Source organism: Magallana gigas, chromosome 9, assembly GCF_963853765.1.
Source record: "Magallana gigas chromosome 9, xbMagGiga1.1, whole genome shotgun sequence".
Taxonomy (NCBI): Eukaryota; Metazoa; Mollusca; class Bivalvia; order Ostreida; family Ostreidae; genus Magallana; species Magallana gigas.
The window spans coordinates 17,268,258-17,291,857 of NC_088861.1; the positions used below are offsets into that span (position 1 = coordinate 17,268,258).

Here is a 23,600-nt window from a genome sequence, read left to right on the forward strand (position 1 = left end):
TGAGAAATTCAGAATTTTATATCTCAGGTGATGTGAGCATTTATCTTGATTTGGAAAGAAACCCCTAAAAAATACCCCACATATAATTATCATTCAGACAATGTCATATGTCATGCTGTTGTTAAGTTAAAAGTTAAAGATAGCAGTGCTAAATTAATATATGTTACTAATTGTTTCCTTTTGGAGGGCTGTTAAATTAAATTTCCTGTTTTGCTCAGACATTTATCGGTAAGGTGATTTATTGACAGGTATATATTCGTATATGTACAACATACAGGTATGATTCAAACGTGCATTGCCCTGAGATGACTTGGGTTAGATCATCCATACTCCATGTAATATGGATTCTGATGGATTATGTACTCAAGCACAAGGTGACTATGCATGTACATATGTTTTGAGGTTGAAATTGTTTTGATTTAAATATGGGGGTGGGGGGGGGGAGGTGGGGTATCAGACATTTTTGTAAACTATTCTGCCTCCAGACCTCTTTTTCTGGGAATTTTCTTGTCGTTCAACCTAATTATTATTTTGTGAACTGTATTCCAATTGATACAAACCAGGTTGAAAAAGGAAGAAAATGGTGGGTTTTTTTTTTTTTCGTATAAAAATGATGACCTAGCTCAGATACATGTTCAATCATCATCCGGAATTGCATCTGTGACATTTTGTTCAATATGATGTATACATTCTCAGCCAGATTGTACCACCTGTTTTTAATCAAGTCAGCAAATTCAATATGGCCATGAACAGCAAGTGAAAACCGACTTCCAAACAAGTATTTAACCATTTCATTTTCCCAATGTTATAATCTTTTTTTTTTCCCCTTTTCAGGTTTTTCCTCATTAGGAACTGACACGGAGTGATTGATCGTAACAGGAGAAATTTTCATCTGCGGAGTCTCGGGAAACAAGATATTCTCCGACCGGGAATGGGATGGTTTTCGAAATGAGCATCCAGGACTTTGATGATCAGACACAGGATCACTTGTTCCCTCACCGCAATGGGGGCGTGGACTACCGCGAGGGGTCCTTCATATCCGAGGAGGTCAAAGGTTATCAGGAACCCGGAGTCTATCACTCGGATAGTCAGGTCGGGACGGTCTTCATCAGGATTTCAGTTCCAGAGCTGAAACTACAGGTAAATAAAGATAGATTTTTCTGAATACTGATAGATTTGTGTTTTTTTTTATTAATGTTATTCAGTAAAGTCATGTTGGGATGGTGTCTTTATACAGATTTAGGATCCAGAGCTGCAAGTGAATTAAAGTATACTTTTTTTTCTGATCAGATTTGTCTTTTGCATTGTACATAAGAAATCAAGAATTTTTAACTGATCAGTTTCATTAGAATTGTTAATATTGAAAATAGATGAGACAAATTTTTGTGTATTCATTTCCAAGTTATTTAACAACTGTGGCAAGATTGATTTGTCTATTTGGAATAAACTTACCTTGAGAAATTCCATTTTCAAACTCAATAAATGCCACATAAAAATCAAATGTTAAACTTATTTTGAAATTGAAAAAAATTAATCTTATCCAAAAGATTTGTTTAAAAATCAGTTTGATATTTCTATGCTAGCTGTGGTATTCCATAATCAAGGTCAAAGTGCAATTTCAAAAAAAAAAAAATTCAATTCAAGAAAGCATGTTAAATGAATGTTGAGTTTAAAAAATTCTACTTAAGTTTTCATTTGTGTTTCAGAAATGTTTGCAGTTTGAGCTAGATGAAACAGTATGGCAGGCCAAACAAAGAATCCTGGGGTCTTTCGCAAAAGTAGGTACTCTGAGAGCTTAGTTGGTATTGGACACTTTGATATTTTAATGTGGACATCCTATATATACTTATATATGTATGTACATATCATATTCAAAATGTATATGATCACCATTTTCAAAATTGCCCCATACCTTCTTATGAGCCATTACCTGGAATCAACTCTGTATGTAAAGCTCAGCAAAGAAGTTTCAGTAACAGTTAAAAGCAAGGAAAGTTTTATGGAAAGATTAATTATGTTAAAAAATGTGATTTGCTTTAATATTGGGAGTATATGAATGGTGTTTCAAACAGTTATGATTTTCTCTTTTTATAAAGGATCTAAAAGATGCAGTCAACTACGGTCTCTACTGTCCACCAATGAATGGGAGGGCAGGGAAATTTCTGGATGAGGAGCGGCTGCTGAGAGAGTACCCCCTACAGGGACCCATAGGATTCCTAGAGGTAATGTCATGGCTTTTATAATTCTTGGTTCATCTTGATTCCTCACAAAAAAACTGGATTCGAAAAGGGGGGGGGGGGTGTTATAGATGGATGACCGAGGAAGGGATGAGTGTATTTTAATTTTATCATTTACTTTTGTAGGATAAGGGAAAAAAAGGGGGGGGGGGGTTACATCAAAGTTACCAAACTAAACCTTTTGGTTGGATAAATGCAGGAATCAATATCATTGATATTGATTAGGGGTGATGAAAGTACAATAAATTTTTCTGAAATCTACAAGTTAGAGCAGTTTTATAACTCCTCAAAGCAATTGAGAGAAGTTTGAGGACTAGCTACATGCGTTATACTTCATCATGCTGATACCAGTTCATAGTGTGATACTCTTTTGACTTGTAAACATATATTACAAGGAATAAACGTTTTGAAACTGATCAGGCTGTAGGGGTAGTACATAAATATATACAGTCAAACTTCGTTATATTGAACTAGATGGGACTGTTTAAAAACTTCGAGATAGTCGAGTATTCGAGATATCAAGGGTTAAATACTAAAAAAAACTAGTAGTTGGGACTTAGAAATCACTTTGACATATCCATTGTATTTGAGATACCGAAGGTCAACTGTATATATATGCACATGTTTATGCAACAGCTTCCGTAATTTGAATCGGATGACATTAATATTTCTTCTCGTCAGAACAAGAATTTGACCTACTGATTGTCAGTTGATCTTTAGGAAACGACAATTTTGCATATATTTTTACATTGGTGCAAGTACTAATATGAAATGACACGAAGGGATTTATTGAACAAAATTGGCACAAAATTGAGTTTTTAAATCAATAAGCTCAGATGGTTTAAAATCTCTTGCCCATGGTTTTATTTTCCAGGAAGCAATTATTTTCATATCATCCAAGTTACTATAGCTTTAGGGGTTTTTCTTATTGTCATTCTGCTTTGGAAAGTGCAACATCCAGCCAATTTAAGCATTTTATGAGCTTTTCAAGGGAAAAGTTATCCAATTCAGAACTGCACTAAAAATCTAGAGATCAGTTATTTGGCTCAAATCTATAGTCTCCTTTTTTGCCTTGCAATGATATGACCCGGAAAAGAAGTTCTAGCTATCATATTAGGAACATGACCAGATAAATTCTATTTTTTGAAGGTGAATTGAAATACATTCAATTTTTTCTTTGTTTTCAGTTCAAGTACAAGAAGAGGGTGTACAAGATGATGCATGTTAATGTGAGGAAGTTAAAACAGCTTCATGTTAAGGTAGGTAGTGTGGATTTTCCAGGGGAGGGTATAAAATATTTGAAAATTTTTGCAACGTATCCATAATGCATATTATAGATATCCAAAGGTAGGGGGTAGGGAGCTTCAGTGTGCCAAGGCCCATAGTAAAATGCTCCTGTATTAATGTAGTTTTGTCCTGCATCCTCTGTGATGAAAAAACTGGTGACAGATCTAGCACTTAATGGACATGCATGTTCATTAGCACTGTCCCTAATTGATAATTAGCAGTGGCATACTGTCATGATTTTATGGGAGAACTGACACGTCAGTCCCCCTGACACCTATAGCTATACTACTGCAGGCCGCTGTGAATGGAACAGTTGTCTGATGAGTACGAATTAACTCCTCTCTTATTCTCTCTGTGTATGTGTGTGTTGTAGGGCAACCTGAGACATTTTATTGACTATGTCAAAACCGGAAACCTAGAGAAAGTCAACAAGATGACTAATAAAGGGCTGGACCCCAACTTCCATGATTCTGGCACAGGAGGTATGGATCTAATGATAAAAAGTCACCCAAAAAGGAACAAAAGCATTGATTTCAAAGAACATACACTGAATAAAACCCAATTTCATGGCTTTTTTTAATGTTTTTTATGACCATAGAATTGACTTTTTTTTTAACCTGTCATATTTTTTCTCATTTGTACTTTCCAACTTTTGATATAATCTTCAATCCTCCTATTCTTTTTATCTTAACATAATAGAGATGACCTTAAAGGTCAGAGGTCAATGCATTTTGAAGCTCAAGGTCATTCACAAGTTCAAGGTCATTCATCAAGACCAAGGTCAAAGTGATTACAATTGTATGTTTAGCAATAAGGTGTTATCCTGTTTCTAAGCTTTATGATATTTTCAATGAGGTAAACACATCTGTTGCACCTTACTAAATAGTCGTTTAGCAAGGATGATGTCCCGATGACTCACACTTGATTTGTGGTTCATTGAACTAGATTTTATTTGTTTAAACTATGGATTTATCTATACTGTACCATGTTCTGCAGACAGCCACTGAATCACTGAATAAAAACAAGGATTTATTTTAAATTATCTATCCATATATGTTAATATGTGGACTGATATCTTAATGCACTGTGTACAATGGCGTAAACTACAGAAACGGTGGATATAGATCTGAAATGGAAATTACCTTTGTGAATATGTAAATTCACCAAGTGATAAAATGAATTTTGCTAGATTTCCTGATTAGCTCCTAAAATGAGATATTGTCTTACAACAAGAGTAATATACATAATATGTATACTTTTGAAAAGAGTCATTTCTGATCAGTACATTCTAGAGGGTTGAGATAAGTACATGCTACATATATATTACAAAATCTGTGACAGAGGTAGATATATTCAAAGGATGATTTTTTAATGAAAACTGGTTATGGTATATTAGTTTTCTGTAAATAAAAATCTTAGATGAAAAGTATACTTTCTTTCACCCAAGGGTAAAAACTAAGAACATGTCCAATTATTTAGATAGCAAAAGTGAATTGAATTTAAGGAAAAGGAAAAACATGACTGTCAAAATTTATTTTCAAATCCCATTGCAATTCAATATATCTAGGTACTGCCTGTCTTTGTATTGTATTTTATCTCTTTTTACAACATAAGATAATATTGTTGACACTTAGAAACATGCCTTCCCTCTGATTGCAGAAACTCCGCTGTGTCTGGCAGTGTCCATGTGTAAGCCCAAGTGTCGGGAGCTGATCATCAGCCTGGCGGGCGGGGGAGCCCATCTAGACTTCAGGAACAAGAAGGGCATGACAGCCCTCCATGTCGCTGTGGTAGCGGGCAACTTGGAAGCCATTAAGGTGAGTAGTGGGCAGAAAGGCATTAATGGGCAGATAGGTCTTAGTGGGCAGATAGGCTTTAATGGTAAGATAGGCCTTAGTGGGCAAATAGGCCTTTGTGGGCAGATAGACTTTAGTTGGCAGAATTTTTATGGCTTTTTGTAGGTCCTGGAACAGAGGGTATGAAAACAGGCTAATTGGAATTAGAAGAGATTGGGATAGTGAGAGGAATAATAAAATAGGCAAAGATGGGCAACCGACTCGTATACATTTTATCACAGTTTACTAAGAACTTGTGTAGGCAATGGGCACCACAGAGGCCATGAATGGAGATATAATGATGGGCAAGTGCAGCAGGATAAGAGTGGTTTCTTTGTTGTGTTTGATCGTCTATTTTCTGTCCGGCTTTGGACTTGCAAATGGTTTTGGCCATTGGATTAATTCACAAGGAATGTGATATCATAGCATAATACTGGAGAAAACAACATGGACATCTTAAGAGATTGATTAGATTCTATTCTAAGGCTTCAAATACTGTTAGAGATGGAAAGGTTTGAACTCTAGTTTTACGATTTAAGTTGCCATTTTGCTATGCCCTTGCACTGAGATGTAGGATTTCAAAGTTCACACTATTTGTGTTATTGCTGGTGAAAAAAAGTGTTGTATTTTGGATGTTTCTTGTTTAAGTTGTTTCTTGCACCTATACATACATGACGTCAATATGAAGTGTCAATTGTCACATCTGAAAATAAACAGGTAACCTTCGTGGTGGAAGAATTAAACATTGTTATTAGACAAGTGCATTGCATTTGATTTAATTTTTTCATGCACTTTTCATCCTTGATTTCATAACATGTCAGAATAATGAAATTTAACAATGGGGGCATTATTTCGATATTATTGATCCTAATGTTTTTCTTGCTTTATATGCAGCACTCTAAGCTTGTACTTTGGACAAGGTAGAAAGGGGGGAATTAAACGTTCCTGTAATTTTGGAACCAATACAGGTCAACATAGTTGGAAAGTGAATCATGATGTAAGAACCTCATACATCCCTTGTCCAACATCTTGTAAGCTAAACTCTGTCATCAGAAAGCCATAGCCATGTTTCCTTTGCCTTGGTTCAGCGGTCCCTTTTGTGCACCAGGCGTTGTGGATGGCCATTAATCAAAATGAAACGGGGATGTTTTTTTTTTTTCTTCTATTGATCATTTTTGTTGTTTATTTACGAAATGGCTTTCTCCCTGTCTAGTTGACGGTACAGACTATAGCTACATATGGTCAAATTAATTTTGCCTTGCTATAGGTAGGTGTTGGCCGTTTCTGGTCCTGATAGGTTCACAGAGAAAGAAATGCGCCATACATTACCATAAATATAAACAGCCCCCCCCCCCTTTTTTAGCTGAGGATTTATTAGGGAGAGGGAAGTACATGGCTCCCACAAAGTAATGGGATTAATTGATAAAAAAGCCCACTCTGATGGTACCTAGCACGTAATGTATTATATGTTGCTCAGTGTTGTTTATATTTTATACATTACCGGTGTATTCAGTTGTTTTGGAGTTCTTTTATTACATGCATTATTATTACAGAGTAGCATTAAGGAAATATGGGCTCCGCAATTTTGTGGTAATACAACACATGTACTGGTAGTTGGAAACATTTATATTTTTTTTTTTATAAGGAAAGATAATGATGTTCCCATAGATCAATATTAATGGGTTTTTTTAAAAAACAACCAATCGATGTGACAGGGCGTTGCAGTGTTAACTTCAAGGTTTATTCCATCAGCAAAATTTATCACAAAATAAAACCTGCAGTCATTTTTCTGACAGCTTGTAGACATTTTATATCTCAATAGGCATTTGTTATTTATAGTGTACATGTGTTATATGAAGTTATGTAGACATACACACACACCCATTTTGTATACATGTATTAGACATTTTCTGTCTTAATAATACTGTAGATTCCTAATTAACCGCGAGGAATTAATATCCGCGTAAAATCGCGAGGAGCACCCTTTGCGGATTTTAAAACCTCGCTATTATTTTCTAAGAGTTCAAAACTATAAGAAAGAAGGATGGAAATTCCGTGTTCGCGATTTTATATTCTCGCAATTTGATCCGAAACCGCCAGTTCGGGGAATTAAGTACTCGCGTAATATAAGGAATTGACAGTAATGGTAATAGATTTGATATAATTCCTCTCCTCCTTTTGTACATTTACATGTATATAGTTACATTTAAAATACCTGTCACACAAAAATCAGCATTCTACTGTTTTTAATGTATAATATGCAATATCTTTCTTACATGAATATGTGTGTAATATCTGTATTATTATACTTCTCATTCTTCGTTTAGTACCAGTACATAAATTTTGACACTGAATCAATACACTATTCCTCTACCCCCTGATTTTTCAGACCCTGCTGGACCTGGGGGTGTCCCCTAACCTGAAGGACAGTCGGTCCCTGACCCCCCTGTACTACACTGTCTCCCACTGCACCAGCCCCAGCTGTGTGGAGATGCTGCTGCAGGAACGGGCCTTCATCGGATCCCAGGACGAACAGGGCTGGTTCGAAATTCATCACGTAAGGAGATTACTGCTATGATCTACTGTAGCAGTAATGTGTTTTAAGATTACTTCATTAGATTAAATTAAAAAAAAATATAATTAGAATTTTCAGATGTACTGCATTGGTATGAATAGCCATGAGCAGTATAATCTTTTCTGTGTATGTTCTTCAAATGTAGATGAAATATCAGAATGTAAGCATTTTGATTAAATATACCTTGATTATGCTTCCAGGGTAAGAAGTCTTTTGAATATAGAATCAGGTTTTTTTTCAAGTTCTGCATTAGAGCCGCTAATTATTAAAAAAAAAAAAATTGTGTACCCTTGGTATCAAATTTAGGGAAAAAACATTTTAATTTAAAAAAAACCTGCATCAAAAGCAGATCACTATAAACAGATTACAAGAATTTTTTTTTCATTTCTCTCAAAGTGACACTAAAGGACAAGATATTGTCAGAAGTATAGAAAAATAAGCTGATTATTGAAGGACCCGAGTTCTGGGCTAGGTCATCTTTTGAGAGATAATTTCACAGTGTGTACTCTAACCCAGACCAGTGGTTTATATACAATGATGTTGGGATTAAATTCCCTTTTTAGCTCACCTGAGCTGAAAGCTCAAGTGAGCTATTCTGATCACATTTTGTCTGTCGTCCGTCTGTCCGTCCGTCTGTCCGTCTGTCCATCTGTCCGTCTGTCCGTCTGTCTGTCCGTAAACTTTTCACATTTTCAACATCTTCTAAAGAACTACTTGGCCAATTTCAACCAAACTTGGCACAAATCATCCTTAGGCAAAGGGGATTCAAAGTTGTGAAAATTAAGGGCCACACCCGTTTTCAAGGGGAGATAATTAGAAATTAATGAAAAATTTCGAGAAATTTTCAAAAATCTTCTTCTCAAGAACCAGAAAGCCAGGAAAGCTGAAACTTGTGTGGAAGCATCCTCAGGTAGTGTAGATTCAAAGTTGTGAAATTCATGACCCCCGGGGGTAGGGTGGGGCCACAATGGGGGGTCGAAGTTTTACATAGGAATATATAGAGTAAATCTTTAAAAATCTTCTTCTCAGAAACTAAACAGCCAGGAAAGCTGAAACTTGTGTGGAAGCATCCTCAGGTAGTGTAGATTCAAAGTTGTGAAATTCATGACCCCCGGGGGTGGGGTGGGGCCACAATGGGGGGTCGAAGTTTTACATAGGAATATATAGAGTAAATCTTTAAAAATCTTCTTCTCAGAAACTAAACAGCCAGGAAAGCTGAAACTTGTGTGGAAGCATCCTCAGGTAGTGTAGATTCAAAGTTGTGAAAATCATAACCCCTGGGGTTAAGTTGGGGCCACAATGGGGGGTCGAAGTTTTACATAGGAATACATAGAGTAAATCTTTAAAAATCTTCTTCTCAGAAACTAATCAGCCAGGAAAGCTGAAACTTGTGTGGAAGCATCCTCAGGTAGTGTAGATTCAAAGTTGTGAAAATCATGACCCCCGGGGGTAGGGTGGGGCCACAATGGGGGGGGGGTCGAAGTTTTACAAAGGAATATATAGAATAAATCTTTAAAAATCTTCTTCTCAGAAACTAATCAGCCAGGAAAGCTGAAACTTGTGTGGAAGCATCCTCAGGTAGTGTAGATTCAAAGTTGTGAAAATCATAACCCCTGGGGTTAGGTTGGGGCCACAATGGGGGTCGAAGTTTTACATAGGAATATATAGAGTAAATCTTTAAAAATCTTCTTCTCAGAAACTAAACAGCCAGGAAAGCTGAAACTTGTGTGGAAGCATCCTCAGGTAGTGTAGATTCAAAGTTGTGAAAATCATGACCCCCAGGGGTAGGGTGGGGCCACAATGGGGGGTCGAAGTTTTACATAGGAATATATAGAATAAATCTTTAAAAATCTTCTTCTCAGAAACTAATCAGCCAGGAAAGCTGAAACTTGTGTGGAAGCATCCTCAGGTAGTGTAGATTCAAAGTTGTGAAAATCATAACCCCTGGGGTTAGGTTGGGGCCACAATGGGGGGTCGAAGTTTTACATAGGAATATATAGAGTAAATCTTTAAAAATCTTCTTCTCAGAAACTAAACAGCCAGGAAAGCTGAAACTTGTGTGGAAGCATCCTCAGGTAGTGTAGATTCAAAGTTGTGAAATTCATGACCCCCAGGGGTAGGGTGGGGCCACAATGGGGGGTCGAAGTTTTACATAGGAATATATAGAATAAATCTTTAAAAATCTTCTTCTCAGAAACTAATCAGCCAGGAAAGCTGAAACTTGTGTGGAAGCATCCTCAGGTAGTGTAGATTCAAAGTTGTGAAAATCATAACCCCTGGGGTTAGGTTGGGGCCACAATGGGGGGTCAAAGTTTTACATAGGAATATATAGAGTAAATCTTTAAAAATCTTCTTCTCAGTAACTAATCAGCCAGGAATGCTGAAACTTGTGTGGAAGCATCCTCAGGTAGTGTAGATTCAAAGTTGTGAAAATCATGATCCCTGGGGGTAGGGTGAGGCCACATTGGGGGGGGGGGTGTTAAAATTTTACATAGGAATATATAGAGTAAATCTTTAAAAATCTTCTTCTCAGAAACTAATCAGCCAGGAAAGCTGAAACTTGTGGGAAGTATCCTCAGGTAGTGTAGATTCAAAGTTGTGAAAATCATGACCCCTGGGGGTAGGGTGAGGCCACATGGGGGGGGGGGGTGTTAAAGTTTTACATAGGAATAAAGAGTAAATCTTTAAAAATCTTCTTCTCAGAAACTAATCAGCAAGATGATTCTTTTTAATTGTTAAGACTTTGGCTCCAGGACAATTCTTCGGCCTCACAAGAAGGTTCAGAGTTTGATGTAGCTAAATATCCCATATATAAACAATTGTAAAGGATCTTTTTGAGAACTGCAATACTCAACATGTGATATGACTATAAAATTGAAGCAGGCAGCTATTTTTTCATTAGAATCATTTTGTATTACTGTTTTTGGTTATTGCCCTTGATTTATTGATTCTTGATTATTTTAATTAATGCATCCACTGTTAACCAATTAATGTGATGATTATTTTTATACAATAATAAATATTCAATGTATATAAGTTGTTCTGCATAAGTAGTTTTGGGTTAGGCTGGATTAGTTTGTTTATTTTTGATTTCCAATTTTTAGATACTATGAATTATTTTAGGCTGGCACATATATAGGGACAGTGTCTATTGCATTGCAACGAGTGACTGTTTGGGGTTAAACTTGAACAGGTACGGAGAGATTGAGGGTGTTGACATCCCTGCTCTTTCTAATTTTCGTGTTTTTCTAACCAACGATACAGAATGTGCGGTCATTTCTGCCCTGTATCGCATTGATACAAGTGTGCGGTCATACCTGCTTGTATTGGTGGTGGTTGCGGCGGAGCACTAGTGTATGGTCATCCCTGCTGGTGTTCTGGCCTTTCTAGTGCAAGTGTGCGGCACTCCCTGCGTTAGGTTGAGCTGTTGGCGCAAGTGTGAGGTCATCCCTGCTTGCGTTATCTCTGCTTGCATTAACGTTGGTACCTGTTGAGTTGCGTAGGTGTGCGGTCATCCCTGCCTGCATAACGTTGAGTCCCTATATATGTGCAGGAGCGGTGATTAAAGTCTGCTCTTGTAAATATTTTCAGCAATCAGGGCTATCCGAGTTCCAAGGGGGAAAAATGGATTTTATTTATACAGGATCTACATGTATTAATGTACATTGTCCAGATTGTATTATGACTCCATTAAGCTGACTTTATCATACCTATTGTTCCTCAGGTGAGCGATGTGGCCCATGGGCCTCTTGTTTTCTGTGCAGGCTTGTCGACAAGGATTGGTGCAGCATTTGGAACACCTCTTGTTTTACGGTGCAGACATGGATGTTCAGAATGCCAGCGGAAACACGGCACTGCATGTCTGCGCATTACATAATCGAGTGAGTAACCGAAATTACAATGATAAATAATGCTTCCAATTAGGTTTCTACATGCAATTTTTCTTTTGAATTAAACATTTTTGGAGACAAATTGCTGTGAAGATGTCAGTAATAGCTGCAGGTGGTTTGAAGGGTTATTGCAGCTTGAAAATGGGGGAGGGGCAACTGTCATGGTTATTCTATGATGTTACAAATGACGTTACACCTGAAATTGACATTGTCAATTACAGTACGCTCACGCATCTTAACAAATCAGCTGATAACCAGGGGCAATAACTGTGGAAAGTCATCTAATAAATATGTTTTTTTTTTGGCAAAGCTGCGTACACCACAAAATTTCAGAATAAAGTGAATATTTCTCCCTTGGTCGTGTAGTGTGAACATCCCTTTTTAGTCACAGCTGAAAAAAGAAATGTTGAGAAAAAAATTCTGAGATAATTGTGTAGTTTTTCGTACTGTCTTTTTTGGGAATACAGTTTTTATAACGTTTTGGAAATGGAGTATTGTGCAGAATATTGTATGGGATATACTTCCTTTGTGCAGGAGTCTTGTTTACGGGTTTTGCTTTTCCGAGGAGCAAACAAAGAAATACTCAACTACAGCAACCAGTCTCCATACGAGTGTGCCATTCTGGCCGGAAACAATGCCATCGCGGAAATCCTGGAGGGCCACAAGGATGACGATGTCGGTAAGGGATTTTTATATTTTGAATACTACATGTAGTAATATGTTGAATTTGACAGCTGGATAATCCGACTTTTAATGATTGATACAAGGAAATCAATTAAGATTTTCATACTATGGTTTCATTAATATGTATCGTAAGTCGGACAACTGCACCAATTTTTGTGGATTTTGTTATTTTTTTATCCTAGAAATCAAATGTGCATTGAAGGTTGATTTCTAAAGAGAAAAAAAAGATTTATGGATAGGACTTACGGTTGTGTGAATTTTACAAAATCCATAAAAAAGTTATGCCTAACAATATCAATTTTAACGAAACCACAGTATAATTTTTTTGTGAAATATAATTTTATAATTATATAATTATAATTATAGATTGGATGTGTTAAGCTTAAAAACTTTTTTTAAAAACATGTAAAACATGTTTTGGTTAATATTATGCTGTAAATTTGAGGTTGTTCTGTCTTGAATTTTGCAGTTATGTTCTAACATTAACAACAACATAAAGGCTTGTGTGAATGATAGGTTTGTCAGTCAGTAGGTGACTAAGTCATTATTGCTGCTCATAATATTTTGTAAACAGGCTTTTAAGGAAGATCTTAGATATTTGTAAGTAAGAAAAAAAAGATCAAGAGAAGAAAAATATGACTACTTGTCAAACATCATAAGCACCCATTATATTGACAGTTTGATGTTTTACTGTCACGAAGTTGCTCTCCTGTTCAACGCAAGAAATTCATCCATTGAGATCAATTTGTCAAAAATTTGAAATTATTATTGGGCTCGACCGGGAAAAAAAATCTTAATATGTGTCCCTACAAGGGACAAAAAGATAAATATTTACCTACATTTAAAAGGCCATGAAATAAGGTTAAGTGAGCAATGATGCTGTCAAAGAATTGAAAGAATAAAACAGTTTTATGGTGACTGATGTTTCTGTGTTGTCAGATGTTTCTGTGTTGTCAGATGTTTCTGTGTTGTCAGATGTTTCTGTGTTGTCAGGAGGGGTCAGGTGTTTTCAGTGTGAGACAAGCAGACGAATTGTGCCATCTCAGGTCACAGGGGTCAAGCAACATTTTTTTTTGGGGGGGGGGGGGGGGGGGGGGGGGTTGATTGTGGGCTAAGATGATGCAATAGAAAAATCTATCAGTTTATCATTAGGCAGAGGACATGTACATTATGAAGTCCATATTATAGTATGTTTTTATTTTGGGTCTGAGTGATGTGTTGTTTAAGTATTATAAATTGTGTGTTTAAAAACAAAGACATTTCATTAATAAGGTACATAAGAAGACGGTATTTGACAATTTGTATTTATTTAAGATTCGAATTATGAATCTGCATGTATATTGTTAAGAAACATCTAAGATGATGGATTTGCTTTTTCTTTCACTAATTTTCAATTTCACACCAGCAGACACAATTTATTCTAAATTAAATTTTTTCCCTCGGTGTTTTAGTTCAGTTCCGTGAGACGCCGCGGTTCAGCACGAGACGCCGCGATTCTGTGGCGTCGGCTGCCATGTATGCCCTGTACCGCTCCCGCAGTGACCCGCGGATCAACCACATCCTGATCAGCCCCTCCTCCTCCACGCAGAGCTTCTCACACCTACACAACAGCCAGACCACCACAGACTCGTACTCAGGCTCGCGCGGCACTGACTCACCATGCTCAATGAGTCTGTCCAGCTCCAGCTCAGGGCCAGGTGAGTTTCTGATATGATGAAAATTATGTGTTATGTTGGGTTTTGGGATGATAAGTTTGAACTTAGAGGATTTTTTTTTTCGGTATTACTGGATAATAAGAGAAGAAAGTTTTGGTGACTGTCTAGCTTATGATGAGGTAGAGATTGGTTTAGGTGGAGGGTTTGATTAGTTTAGACTTATTATAATGTAAGAAGTTCTTCATTGACTGTTGTGCATACATACAAATGGATGAATATTGTGGAGTACATTTGTTGTCAAGATATTGTACTTCATACAGCAGATATTGCCTTCCAAGTGGCTTCAAACATCTTCACTACGATGAATGAAATTAATGATACATTAGGAATTAATATTTTTATATGTATGTTATTCATACAGTCTTTGATAATGATTATATTTATTTGTTGTGTGTTCATTATGATTTTTCAAGGCTTCTTTGGAAAAGGAGCAAGCGCATCTTTCCCTTTAAGGCGCCCCATGTCCGTATGCCAGAGCCATTTTCCTGATCAAAACAGGCCTTCCTTATCTCAGTTTGAGATCATGAAAAGGAGACTGACTCCTGCCAACTCATTCCGTTCAGTGAGATCTCGAGATCAACTCGAGCAAGAGTTGCATAGGGACTTGCATCGAAGACTGTCTCTGCAGTTTGAGATCCGAAAAAGGAGTCAGTTTTACCAGAATCTGACAGTTCCCCATGCTAACAGGTTCCAAAATCGGAATTTGGAACAGGGTAATAACTCTCAGAGCACTATGCTTTCGCCTTCGATGGAATCTATTAATAGTGTTCAGAGTCAAACCCCAAGTCTGAGTACATTTTCGTCTCATTCCGGAAAGACATACGGCAGTTGTCTATCTGTCGGTGACAACACATTACACAAGAGGGACCGTAGCAAAAGTCCAAATCTGCCCATACGGAACACCGTGTGTACCTCGGACTCCACAATATACAGGGTGATCTCAAAACCTAAAAAACACAGAACGTCCATCAAGAATCAGACTCAGGTAGACGTGAATAAACATGAGGATGTGTATGGGAATGCCAATATCTACACAGAAATCAGCAGTAAGTGTAAAGGACCCCCCATCAATAACAGAAATCTAGTCGGTCGACAGACGAGTGCACCGGCCAGGGATACGTACATTTCCTCGTACATTTCGGCTGACCACTGTCCCCCCGAAGCCACGCTAGAGCTGGAAGTCGATCACATTTACGTGTGCACGGAGCGTTACCTCCCCCGAACTCCCGACGAACTGGCGCTGGAGAAAGGCGACATTGTGGAAGGTTTACCTCCCTTTGAGCATGATCTTTATTTTGCAGTTTGTTATTCCCTGTTATTTCTTTGTATTTCTTTTACCACAGCATTTATAGCTGCATCTTGAGCGTTATATTTTTTCCTCTTTTTTTGTAGCATTGCTCTGTTTTCATAATGCCTCTTTTAGTTTCTGTTATATCACTTCTATTGAAGTATGACTTGTATATTTTGTACACAGTCACTTTAATATTCATGATATGTTAATTAGCTGAAGATATTATAATAACTGTATCTTTTTACAGCATGGAAGTTTTATCAACACGGACACTGCATGGAAAATATCTTAGCGCAAAATGAATTTCACAAAAATAAAAAATGTTAATTATTTATGATTATTTACAAATTATTTATCATGTTATGCAAGGTTTGCAAGCAATGCATGAGAAAATGCCTCATGGATCTGTTCTAGTCACTTTTCATGAATGAATTGTATACTGGATGGAGAATGACTCATAGTTTATACTTATAATTATATATTAGAGAAGTTATGACTTGACTGTAGCTGTTTGCAAGCATATTTGCATGCGTATTTCATTTAAGGTAGACTTGACATATTGTAACAAATATAGTGGATGAAATAATGATCAATGCATTTTGAATTAGACTTTTAAAAAAATCATTTTCCCCCACAGTTTTGTGTTTTAATTAAAATTAGAATTATGAATGTTTTTAATTTCATTCATTGAACTAGTCTTAGAGAAGTTTTCACTGTTATCCACATTTTGAAAACACTATTTTGTTCAAATTTCTTTATTGAAATTTTTATTCTCAATGTTATATGAAATAAAATTTCAATATCGAATCCTAGATTTATAAGCATCTAAGTAAGCAAGAAATTTGGCTAGATTGTAAACTTTTTTGTTTAAAAAATGTGAAAGCTAGATTATGAAATATAAAGATAAATTTGAACTCATTTCAGTTCTTGGGGTCGGAGAACAAGGATTCTGGGAAGGGAGAGTGAACAACAATGAAGGGATGTTCCCCAGTAACTTTGTCCAGGAAGTCAAACTAAGGAGGAAAGGTATGGACATCATATCTCTCTCTCTCTCTCTCTCTCTCTCTCTCTCTCTCTCTCTCTCTCTCTCTCTCTCTCTCTCTCTCTCCATGACTTGTAAGGTTGTTTTTTTCCTTGTATTTTTAGCTCACCTGAGCTGAAAGCTCAAGTGAGCTATTCTGATCACATTTTGTCCGTCGTCCGTCTGTCCGTCCGTCTGTCCGTCCGTCTGTCCGTCTGTCCATCTGTAAACTTTTTACATTTTGAACTTCTTCTCTAAAACCGCTTATCCAATTTCAACCAAATTTGGCACAAAGCATCCTTATGGGAGGGCGAATATAAATTGCAGAAATAAAAGTCCGATCTGTATTCAAACCGGAGAAAACCTTGAAACTGTAGAAAAAGGGGGGTGCATTTTTAAAAATCTTCTTCTCAAGAACTACCGAGTTAATCTTAACGTAATTTAGCATAAATCATCCTTAGGGAAAGGAAAATATAAATTGCAAAAATTATAGGCGATTTCTGTTCCAAATTTGAGATAATTGCGAAAATACTTATAAAGAATGGCTCGTTATTCCATATATCGTAGACTGGCAATTCATTGCGATAGACTGGTCTTATGACAGGCATCGCCAGTCTACCGCATCTCGAAAACGAGGTTCTTTGTTTGAAGCTGGCAGTTTGTTGTGCAACAGTTCACGTGCGAATATAATCTATGAAACATGGAAATAACCTTGGTGCCGATTATTGTGAAGTAAATTGAGGTTAAATATTTCAACGTGTTGTCATTTTCACTTGTGATGTTGGTTTTAGTTTGTTTTCATTTTTTCGTTTCATTTTGCTTTTTAACTTGGGAAACAATCGCCTTGTATTTGGAACATAGACTTCGGTAAATGTTTACCTGCGAAAATGATTAAATCTGATGCATTAACAACGTACTAAAGTGCATTTCCCTCTGTTTTTATTGTTTATTGATTAATTTTCTAATTGTTCCAACAAGGATCAAACAAGTGTGTTGGTGTTAGCTTGTTCGGATTTTCGTTTCGTTTTCATTATTTACGCTTTTAAACCTGGAAACTATCGTCTACAGGTATTTCGTGATTTTTACGTATCAATTCAAACAGATACTTCGGTAAATCAAACAGTTAACTGTTTACCTGCGCAAATTAAGCAAAATCTGATGTAGGGGTACTGAAATACAATTCCTTCTATCGGTAATTCGGCATTTTCTTTTGATATCGCTGACGGAAATATGTAGGTATATACATGTATATATATATGATTCATTTCGAAAAAATAAATTGTGTTCTTTATTTGTTATAGTGCATGTTTCTTGTGTTTAATTGTTTACAATTTCTATTTACTAACCATATTTGAGTGTTAAGCTTCGAATTATAAGCAAGATACAAAGATTTGCTCACAATTCTATGTTTGTACACAGATCTTAAAAACTAAAGATTAAAAAAGTAAAAAAATTGTCAATATTTATTAAGAAAATGTTCAAAGTCTGTTCTTCCAGAAACCAACTTTAACAACTTATTGTATTGTAAACTTAATCTTTTTAGCTCACCTGAGGGTGGGGCCACAATGGGGGGGGGGGGGGTGGAAGTTTTACATAGGAATATATACAGTATATCTTTAAAAATCTTCTTCTCAGAAACTAATCAGCCAGGAAAGCTGACACTTGTGTGGATGCATCCTCAGGTAGTGTAGATTCATAGTTATGAAAATCATTACCCCTGGGGGTAAGGTGGGGCCACAATGGGGGATCGAAGTTTTACATAGGAATATATACAGTATATCTTTAAAAATCTGCTTCTCAGAAACAAATCAGCCAGAAAAGCTGACACTTGTGTGGATGCATCCTCAGGTAGTGTAAATTCAAAGTTGTGAAAATCATTACCCCTGGGGGTAAGGTGGGGCCACAATGGGGGATCGAAGTTTAACATATGAATATATAGAGTAAATCTTTAAAAATCTTCTTCTCAGAAACTAATCAGCCGGCAAAGCTGAAACTTGTGTGGAAGCATCCTCAGGTAGTGTAGATTCAAAGTTGTGAAAATAATAACCCCTGGGGGTAGGTTGGGGCCACAATGGGGGATCGAAGTTTAACATGATTATATAGAGTAAATCTTTAAAAATCTTCTTCTCAGAAACTAATTAGCCAGGAAAGCTGGCACTTGTGTGGAAGCATCCTCAAGTAGTGTAGATTCAAATTTGTGAAAATCATGACCCCTGGGGATAGGTTTGGGCCACAATGGGAGGTCGATATTTTACATAGGAATAAACAGAGTAAATATTTAAAAATCTTCTTCTCAAAAACTAATCAGCCAGGAAAGCTGAAACTTGTGTGAAAGCATCCTCAGGTTGTGTAGATTCAAGGTTGTGAAAATCATGATCCTCAGGGGTAGGGTGGGGCCACAATGGGGGGTCAAAGTTTAACAAAGGAATATATAGGGTAAATCTTTAAAATTCTTCTCAGAAACTAATCAGCCAGATGATTCTTTATAATTATTAAGACTTTGGCCCCAGGACAATTCTTTGGCCTCACGAGAAGGTTCAGAGTTTGATGTACGTTTATATCCGATGTATAAACTATTGTTAAGGATCTTTTTGAGAACTGCAATACTCAACATATGACATGACTATAAAATCATCCTGTCAGAAAGGGGACTAATGATTATAAACATAAGAATATCCAGGGGAAAATGGATTTTATTTATACAGGATCTACATGTATTATTGTACATTGTCCAGATAGTTTGTATTATGACTCCATTAAGCTGATTTTATCATACCTATTGTTCCTCAGGTGAGCGATGTGGCCCATGGGCCTCTTGTGTTCTTTTACTCTTTATCCCTGTTTTATTAAGAAAAAAGAAAAAGGTTGAACATTTCTAAAAATTTGAAAAAGGTTTGGAGGTCGTGTTAAATCTGAAAGGTCAAAGGTTATTAGTTGGCAAGGTCATTAATCTGGTAACAACATCAGTGCATTTATTCAAAAGTATTAGAAAACTCCTTTGTGAAAACTCTTCAAAGGGAAACATAATTCATGGAATGCAAAACAAATGAATAAAGAGACAGTTTACATAAATATGTCTCTTTAATTTGGCTAATTTCCATCCGTACAAGAAATAACTGTGAGGATGCTCTCCTCTCGGAGCTAAATGTGACATTCAGACAGGTGTAATGGGGCAGTTTGCACTTCTGGTCTGTGTGACTAGCTAGGAGCCTGTGACGTCAGGATAAAGAGAGACTGTGTCCGACGTACGTACGTCGGCATTAAACTTAGGCCCCCGGGATATTGTTCTTTAGTGACAAAATTGATAATCTCTTGTTTGGCCAATATTCAATTTGATTTGTTTTCATTATTTTTGACAATATCATCCTTTTGCTTTGTTTCCAATTTTATTGATATGAAAAAGCTCTTTGAAAATCTTTTCATATTCATTTATTTGACATGAATGATTTATAAACTCTTTTTCTAATTGAGTTGGAAATGATTTACACTAGTAGCACCAGGTGGGAAAAACAATAAGTGATTTGATTATGGGTACCCCCGGGCCCTTTGTACCTATCTCTCTAATGAAAGAGGTATGAGTGGTTTTGTACATTTGATATCAATTTTTGATCAATTTGGCCAAGCTTGACCATCCTTTATGAGCTGTTAGACTAAAGAGCACAAATTACCAGTACACATAGTGTACGATGGATGCATTTACTTTTGGAAGCATCTTTTCATTTGTATGTTAGCAAGAGATAACATTGATCATTCCATAAATTGCCAATGTGACTAGAGACTGGATTTTTTTATGTGATATTTGGAAATGGAGATTTTACATTTTGGCTGTCGTTTTGTGACTTGAGAAGAAAAATTGAAGAAGAAATTAAGTGGTCAAACTCCCATAAATGTGGGACAGCTCTAATTTAAATACTTAGAAAAAAATATAAATAATAGAGTGAAATATGGAGGATGAAGAAGGTTTAGGAACAATAATGTTGAAAAATCGACTTGCGTACAAAATGACAGTGGCCGCTCTTCTTTCAGCTGGTTCTCTGGGAGACTTAGTCTCGGCCTCTCGACATGACATGATGCTGAACAGGAACACACTGGCTGCCATAGTACCCAACTTCAGGTCAGTACCCAAGATTACTATTTTTACATTATTATACGGCAGTTGAAACAGATAATTATTATTCTTCAGAATTGACCAAACATTTATGCATATTCTTGTTTAGTTTTTTTTTTTCAATATTTTGAACAAGATTTTATGAGGTTATTAAAATGGACAATTGTTTGAGTAACAATGGATGTAGATTTATTCTAGCTCTGTAGTAGAGTTGTGGTGTGCTAGTAAGGTGTACAAATTGGATTCAATGAATTACTGTCATATTTTTTGCAAAAAAAACCCCCAAAAACACAAGAATACAAGCAGGTTTATATGAAAAAGAATTTGACTTTATGAATAGGTATAAAAATGTAAGTCTAGATAGAAAACTCCTTATTAGTCTGTTTTTAAGATGATGGAATGTGCTTTTCAGGGAGATAACTCTTCCAACCCTATTTTTCTTCACATAGTGCTGAATGTGGTTCTGAGTATTCTAATAGATTTTAGCATAAGGCATATAGAGATGAAACCATTTATGTGAAATATCATTGTCAAACATACCAATTTTCCATTTTTTTTAATTTTTTTTTTCTGGGGGCTATGTTGTTATTTTGGTTATGAAAAATTTTGGATGCAGTTGAGTTCTTGATTTTTTTTTTACCCATTCCTGGACAAATCTTGTATGTTGATACACAATTTTTTTCATCAGTCCCTCGCAATTCATCAAATCCCACGTAAGATGTTAGACACAAGAATTTGAAGGATTTTAATAGATGGGTGACAATGGTTATAGAGTGAATACTGGTTGCGGACATCAAAAGGTGAAGCCGTTTGTGACTGGGCTTTATTGTTTTACAATCCCATTGTAGTTGCCCAGGTAAATGCATCATTGAGGGGTGTGAATCTGTGTCCTTATCGGAAAACCATTACAAGGATGGTGTAGAGGGGGGCGTGGCAGTGTGTTCAGAAAAATTGCTTTGATTCCAATTTTACTGCTCCTTTAATGGCCCTAGGTCCAAAATCTACCATCTGTTAACTTTTCATCATACGTTTACGAACAGAGAAAGAAAGATATACATTTCAAAAGGTTTTGTACCATAAATATGTTCATCTTTTTGTTTGTTTCATGTTTGCATGAGAGAAACTTAAAAGTATGTGGTTGGAAGTTGGTGTCAACTTGCCAACTTTTTTGTTGAGAGAGAAAAAAAAGTTTTGGAAAGTAGATTTGAAAGGCCAACAGATTTGTTTCAATATTTGGGTAGGCTGTGTAAGCTTTCTAAGGTTTGATTGTGATCAGTTGTTCAGAAGATTAATTGAATCTTGGCCAGTCTTTTCATGTTAAACACTGATCCATTCTTGTGATATGTATAAGAGAATTAAACAGTTACCTTCGTATGTGTAAGATAGGGCCAGGTCAAAAGTTGAAGTCATAACTACAGGTCAATTCATTTAGTCGACTATTAGCACTAGTGCAGACCTTGGGTACTTACAAGTACTAAAACGACTGAAGATTTTGGGAGATACACTAAGGGGTCAATAGTTCAGTAGTCAAAGTGACACATTATCTTGTCTATGACCCAGCTACCTTCCGCTATACCCACCCATTCATGTCACTTTAACTATCTTCTGTCCATCTTCTTATCCACCTATCCACCCCATATCTGTCATTCACTCTTTCCTTATCTCTCTCTCTCTCTTGCTCTCTCTCTCTCCACATGTACATGAAAATATTCCTGTTAATTTTGTTAAATATTCTCTCTCTCTCTCTCTCTCTCTCTCTCTCTCTCTCTCTCTCTCTCTCTCAACTCATAACTTGGTGTTTAAGTTAAGTTTAATTCAATTCAAATCGTTCTTTATCTTGTACTTAAGTCTTTACTAATAAATATGTTGGACTAATATCTCATAATGGGCTAAATCTCTTTATTATTAGATTGGTATATGCCACACATATGGCCCATATATAGGTGTTAATTGAATGGAGCTCTAAATATTTTAAATACCACTTCAAAACTACCAAATATTGATGTGCAGTTATTAACACCAGTATTCAGCTCAAAGTGGATTAAGAGCTAAATATTATTACATTATTGAAGTAAAATCCTTTGCAGTTTTTAAATTAACTGTTTATTAATCTTAATATGATATGAATAACTGACCATTCTTAAAAGAAGAATGATATTTGTTGAGGGTGAATGAAGGAGATAGAAATGTGTTATTACTTAATTTCTATATACAAAGCTTTTTAATGATGGCATTTGTAATTTGAAAGTATATCAAGTTTAAACAAAAACAAAAGAAAAAACCTAAACATACTTGCAAAGCAAGCCTTTCTAAATGTGATTTCTTTTGTTTGAGGTTGCATGGCGGTAAAGAGATAAGTATATAAGAATGTTGTAAAAATGTGGACCTGAAGAGTAAACCTGTAAACTAAAAAGTAAGCGGTTGTCAGGCACCGCTTGACAGTATCACGGAGATGACATTTTTCTCATGGCCCTGCGATTGTTCGTTTGCCCATATATTGACTCTGTTTCCGTGCCCAACTCTATACACTATCTACTTAGATAGACATTGACGATTTTGGGTTTTTTTTCTTTCTTGGTTCGCAAAGGCTAATTCATGTGTATGTCTTGCGCAAACTTCTATCACATAGAGATTTATGGCTCCTTAAGGGGCTTGTGCGTACTTATTTGCCACCCCGAGTTAAGTGAAAACGGAGGACATTCTTGGGTGAAGAAAATGTTTGTTTTACACAAACACTATGTTTGGCACAAAAAGTTTTCAAATAGACGTTTTATTGGGGATGGAGAGGGTTTTATTGCTTGTCGAGTTTTCGTCTATAGGTATTGAAAGTATTAAAGCTGACCCAATGACTGAAATATTTTTTGGTAGTCGTAAATTACATGAAACTTACATGGTAATTATTTTCTGAACTTCCCCGTAGAATGATATTTTTAAACATTTATCTACCATCATCGAAA

The 23,600-nt window shown here is 36.2% G+C and overlaps 1 protein-coding gene across 15 annotated transcripts in view; it reads left to right on the forward strand.

Annotated features, from left to right (window-relative positions):
* LOC105337065 (SH3 and multiple ankyrin repeat domains protein 2) overlaps positions 1–23,600 on the forward strand; it is a 71,749-nt gene that overhangs the window by 20,224 nt on the left and 27,925 nt on the right. For 13 of the 15 annotated variants that reach the window (XM_034478537.2, XM_034478536.2, XM_034478538.2 and 10 more), the window contains exons 2-14: positions 835–1,140; positions 1,707–1,778; positions 2,097–2,222; positions 3,425–3,496; positions 3,898–4,006; positions 5,184–5,341; positions 7,749–7,916; positions 11,699–11,815; positions 12,359–12,503; positions 13,960–14,205; positions 14,637–15,488; positions 16,439–16,540; positions 20,562–20,649. In XM_034478537.2, the coding sequence (XP_034334428.2) occupies positions 937–1,140; positions 1,707–1,778; positions 2,097–2,222; positions 3,425–3,496; positions 3,898–4,006; positions 5,184–5,341; positions 7,749–7,916; positions 11,699–11,815; positions 12,359–12,503; positions 13,960–14,205; positions 14,637–15,488; positions 16,439–16,540; positions 20,562–20,649 (2,459 nt within the window). In that variant the 5' untranslated portion in view covers positions 835–936. Of the gene's footprint in view, positions 1–358; positions 375–834; positions 1,141–1,706; positions 1,779–2,096; positions 2,223–3,424; positions 3,497–3,897; positions 4,007–5,183; positions 5,342–7,748; positions 7,917–11,698; positions 11,816–12,358; positions 12,504–13,959; positions 14,206–14,636; positions 15,489–16,438; positions 16,541–20,561; positions 20,650–23,600 lie in introns of those variants that run through there. The other 2 variants (XM_034478540.2, XM_066070602.1) reach the window with 2 other exon arrangements.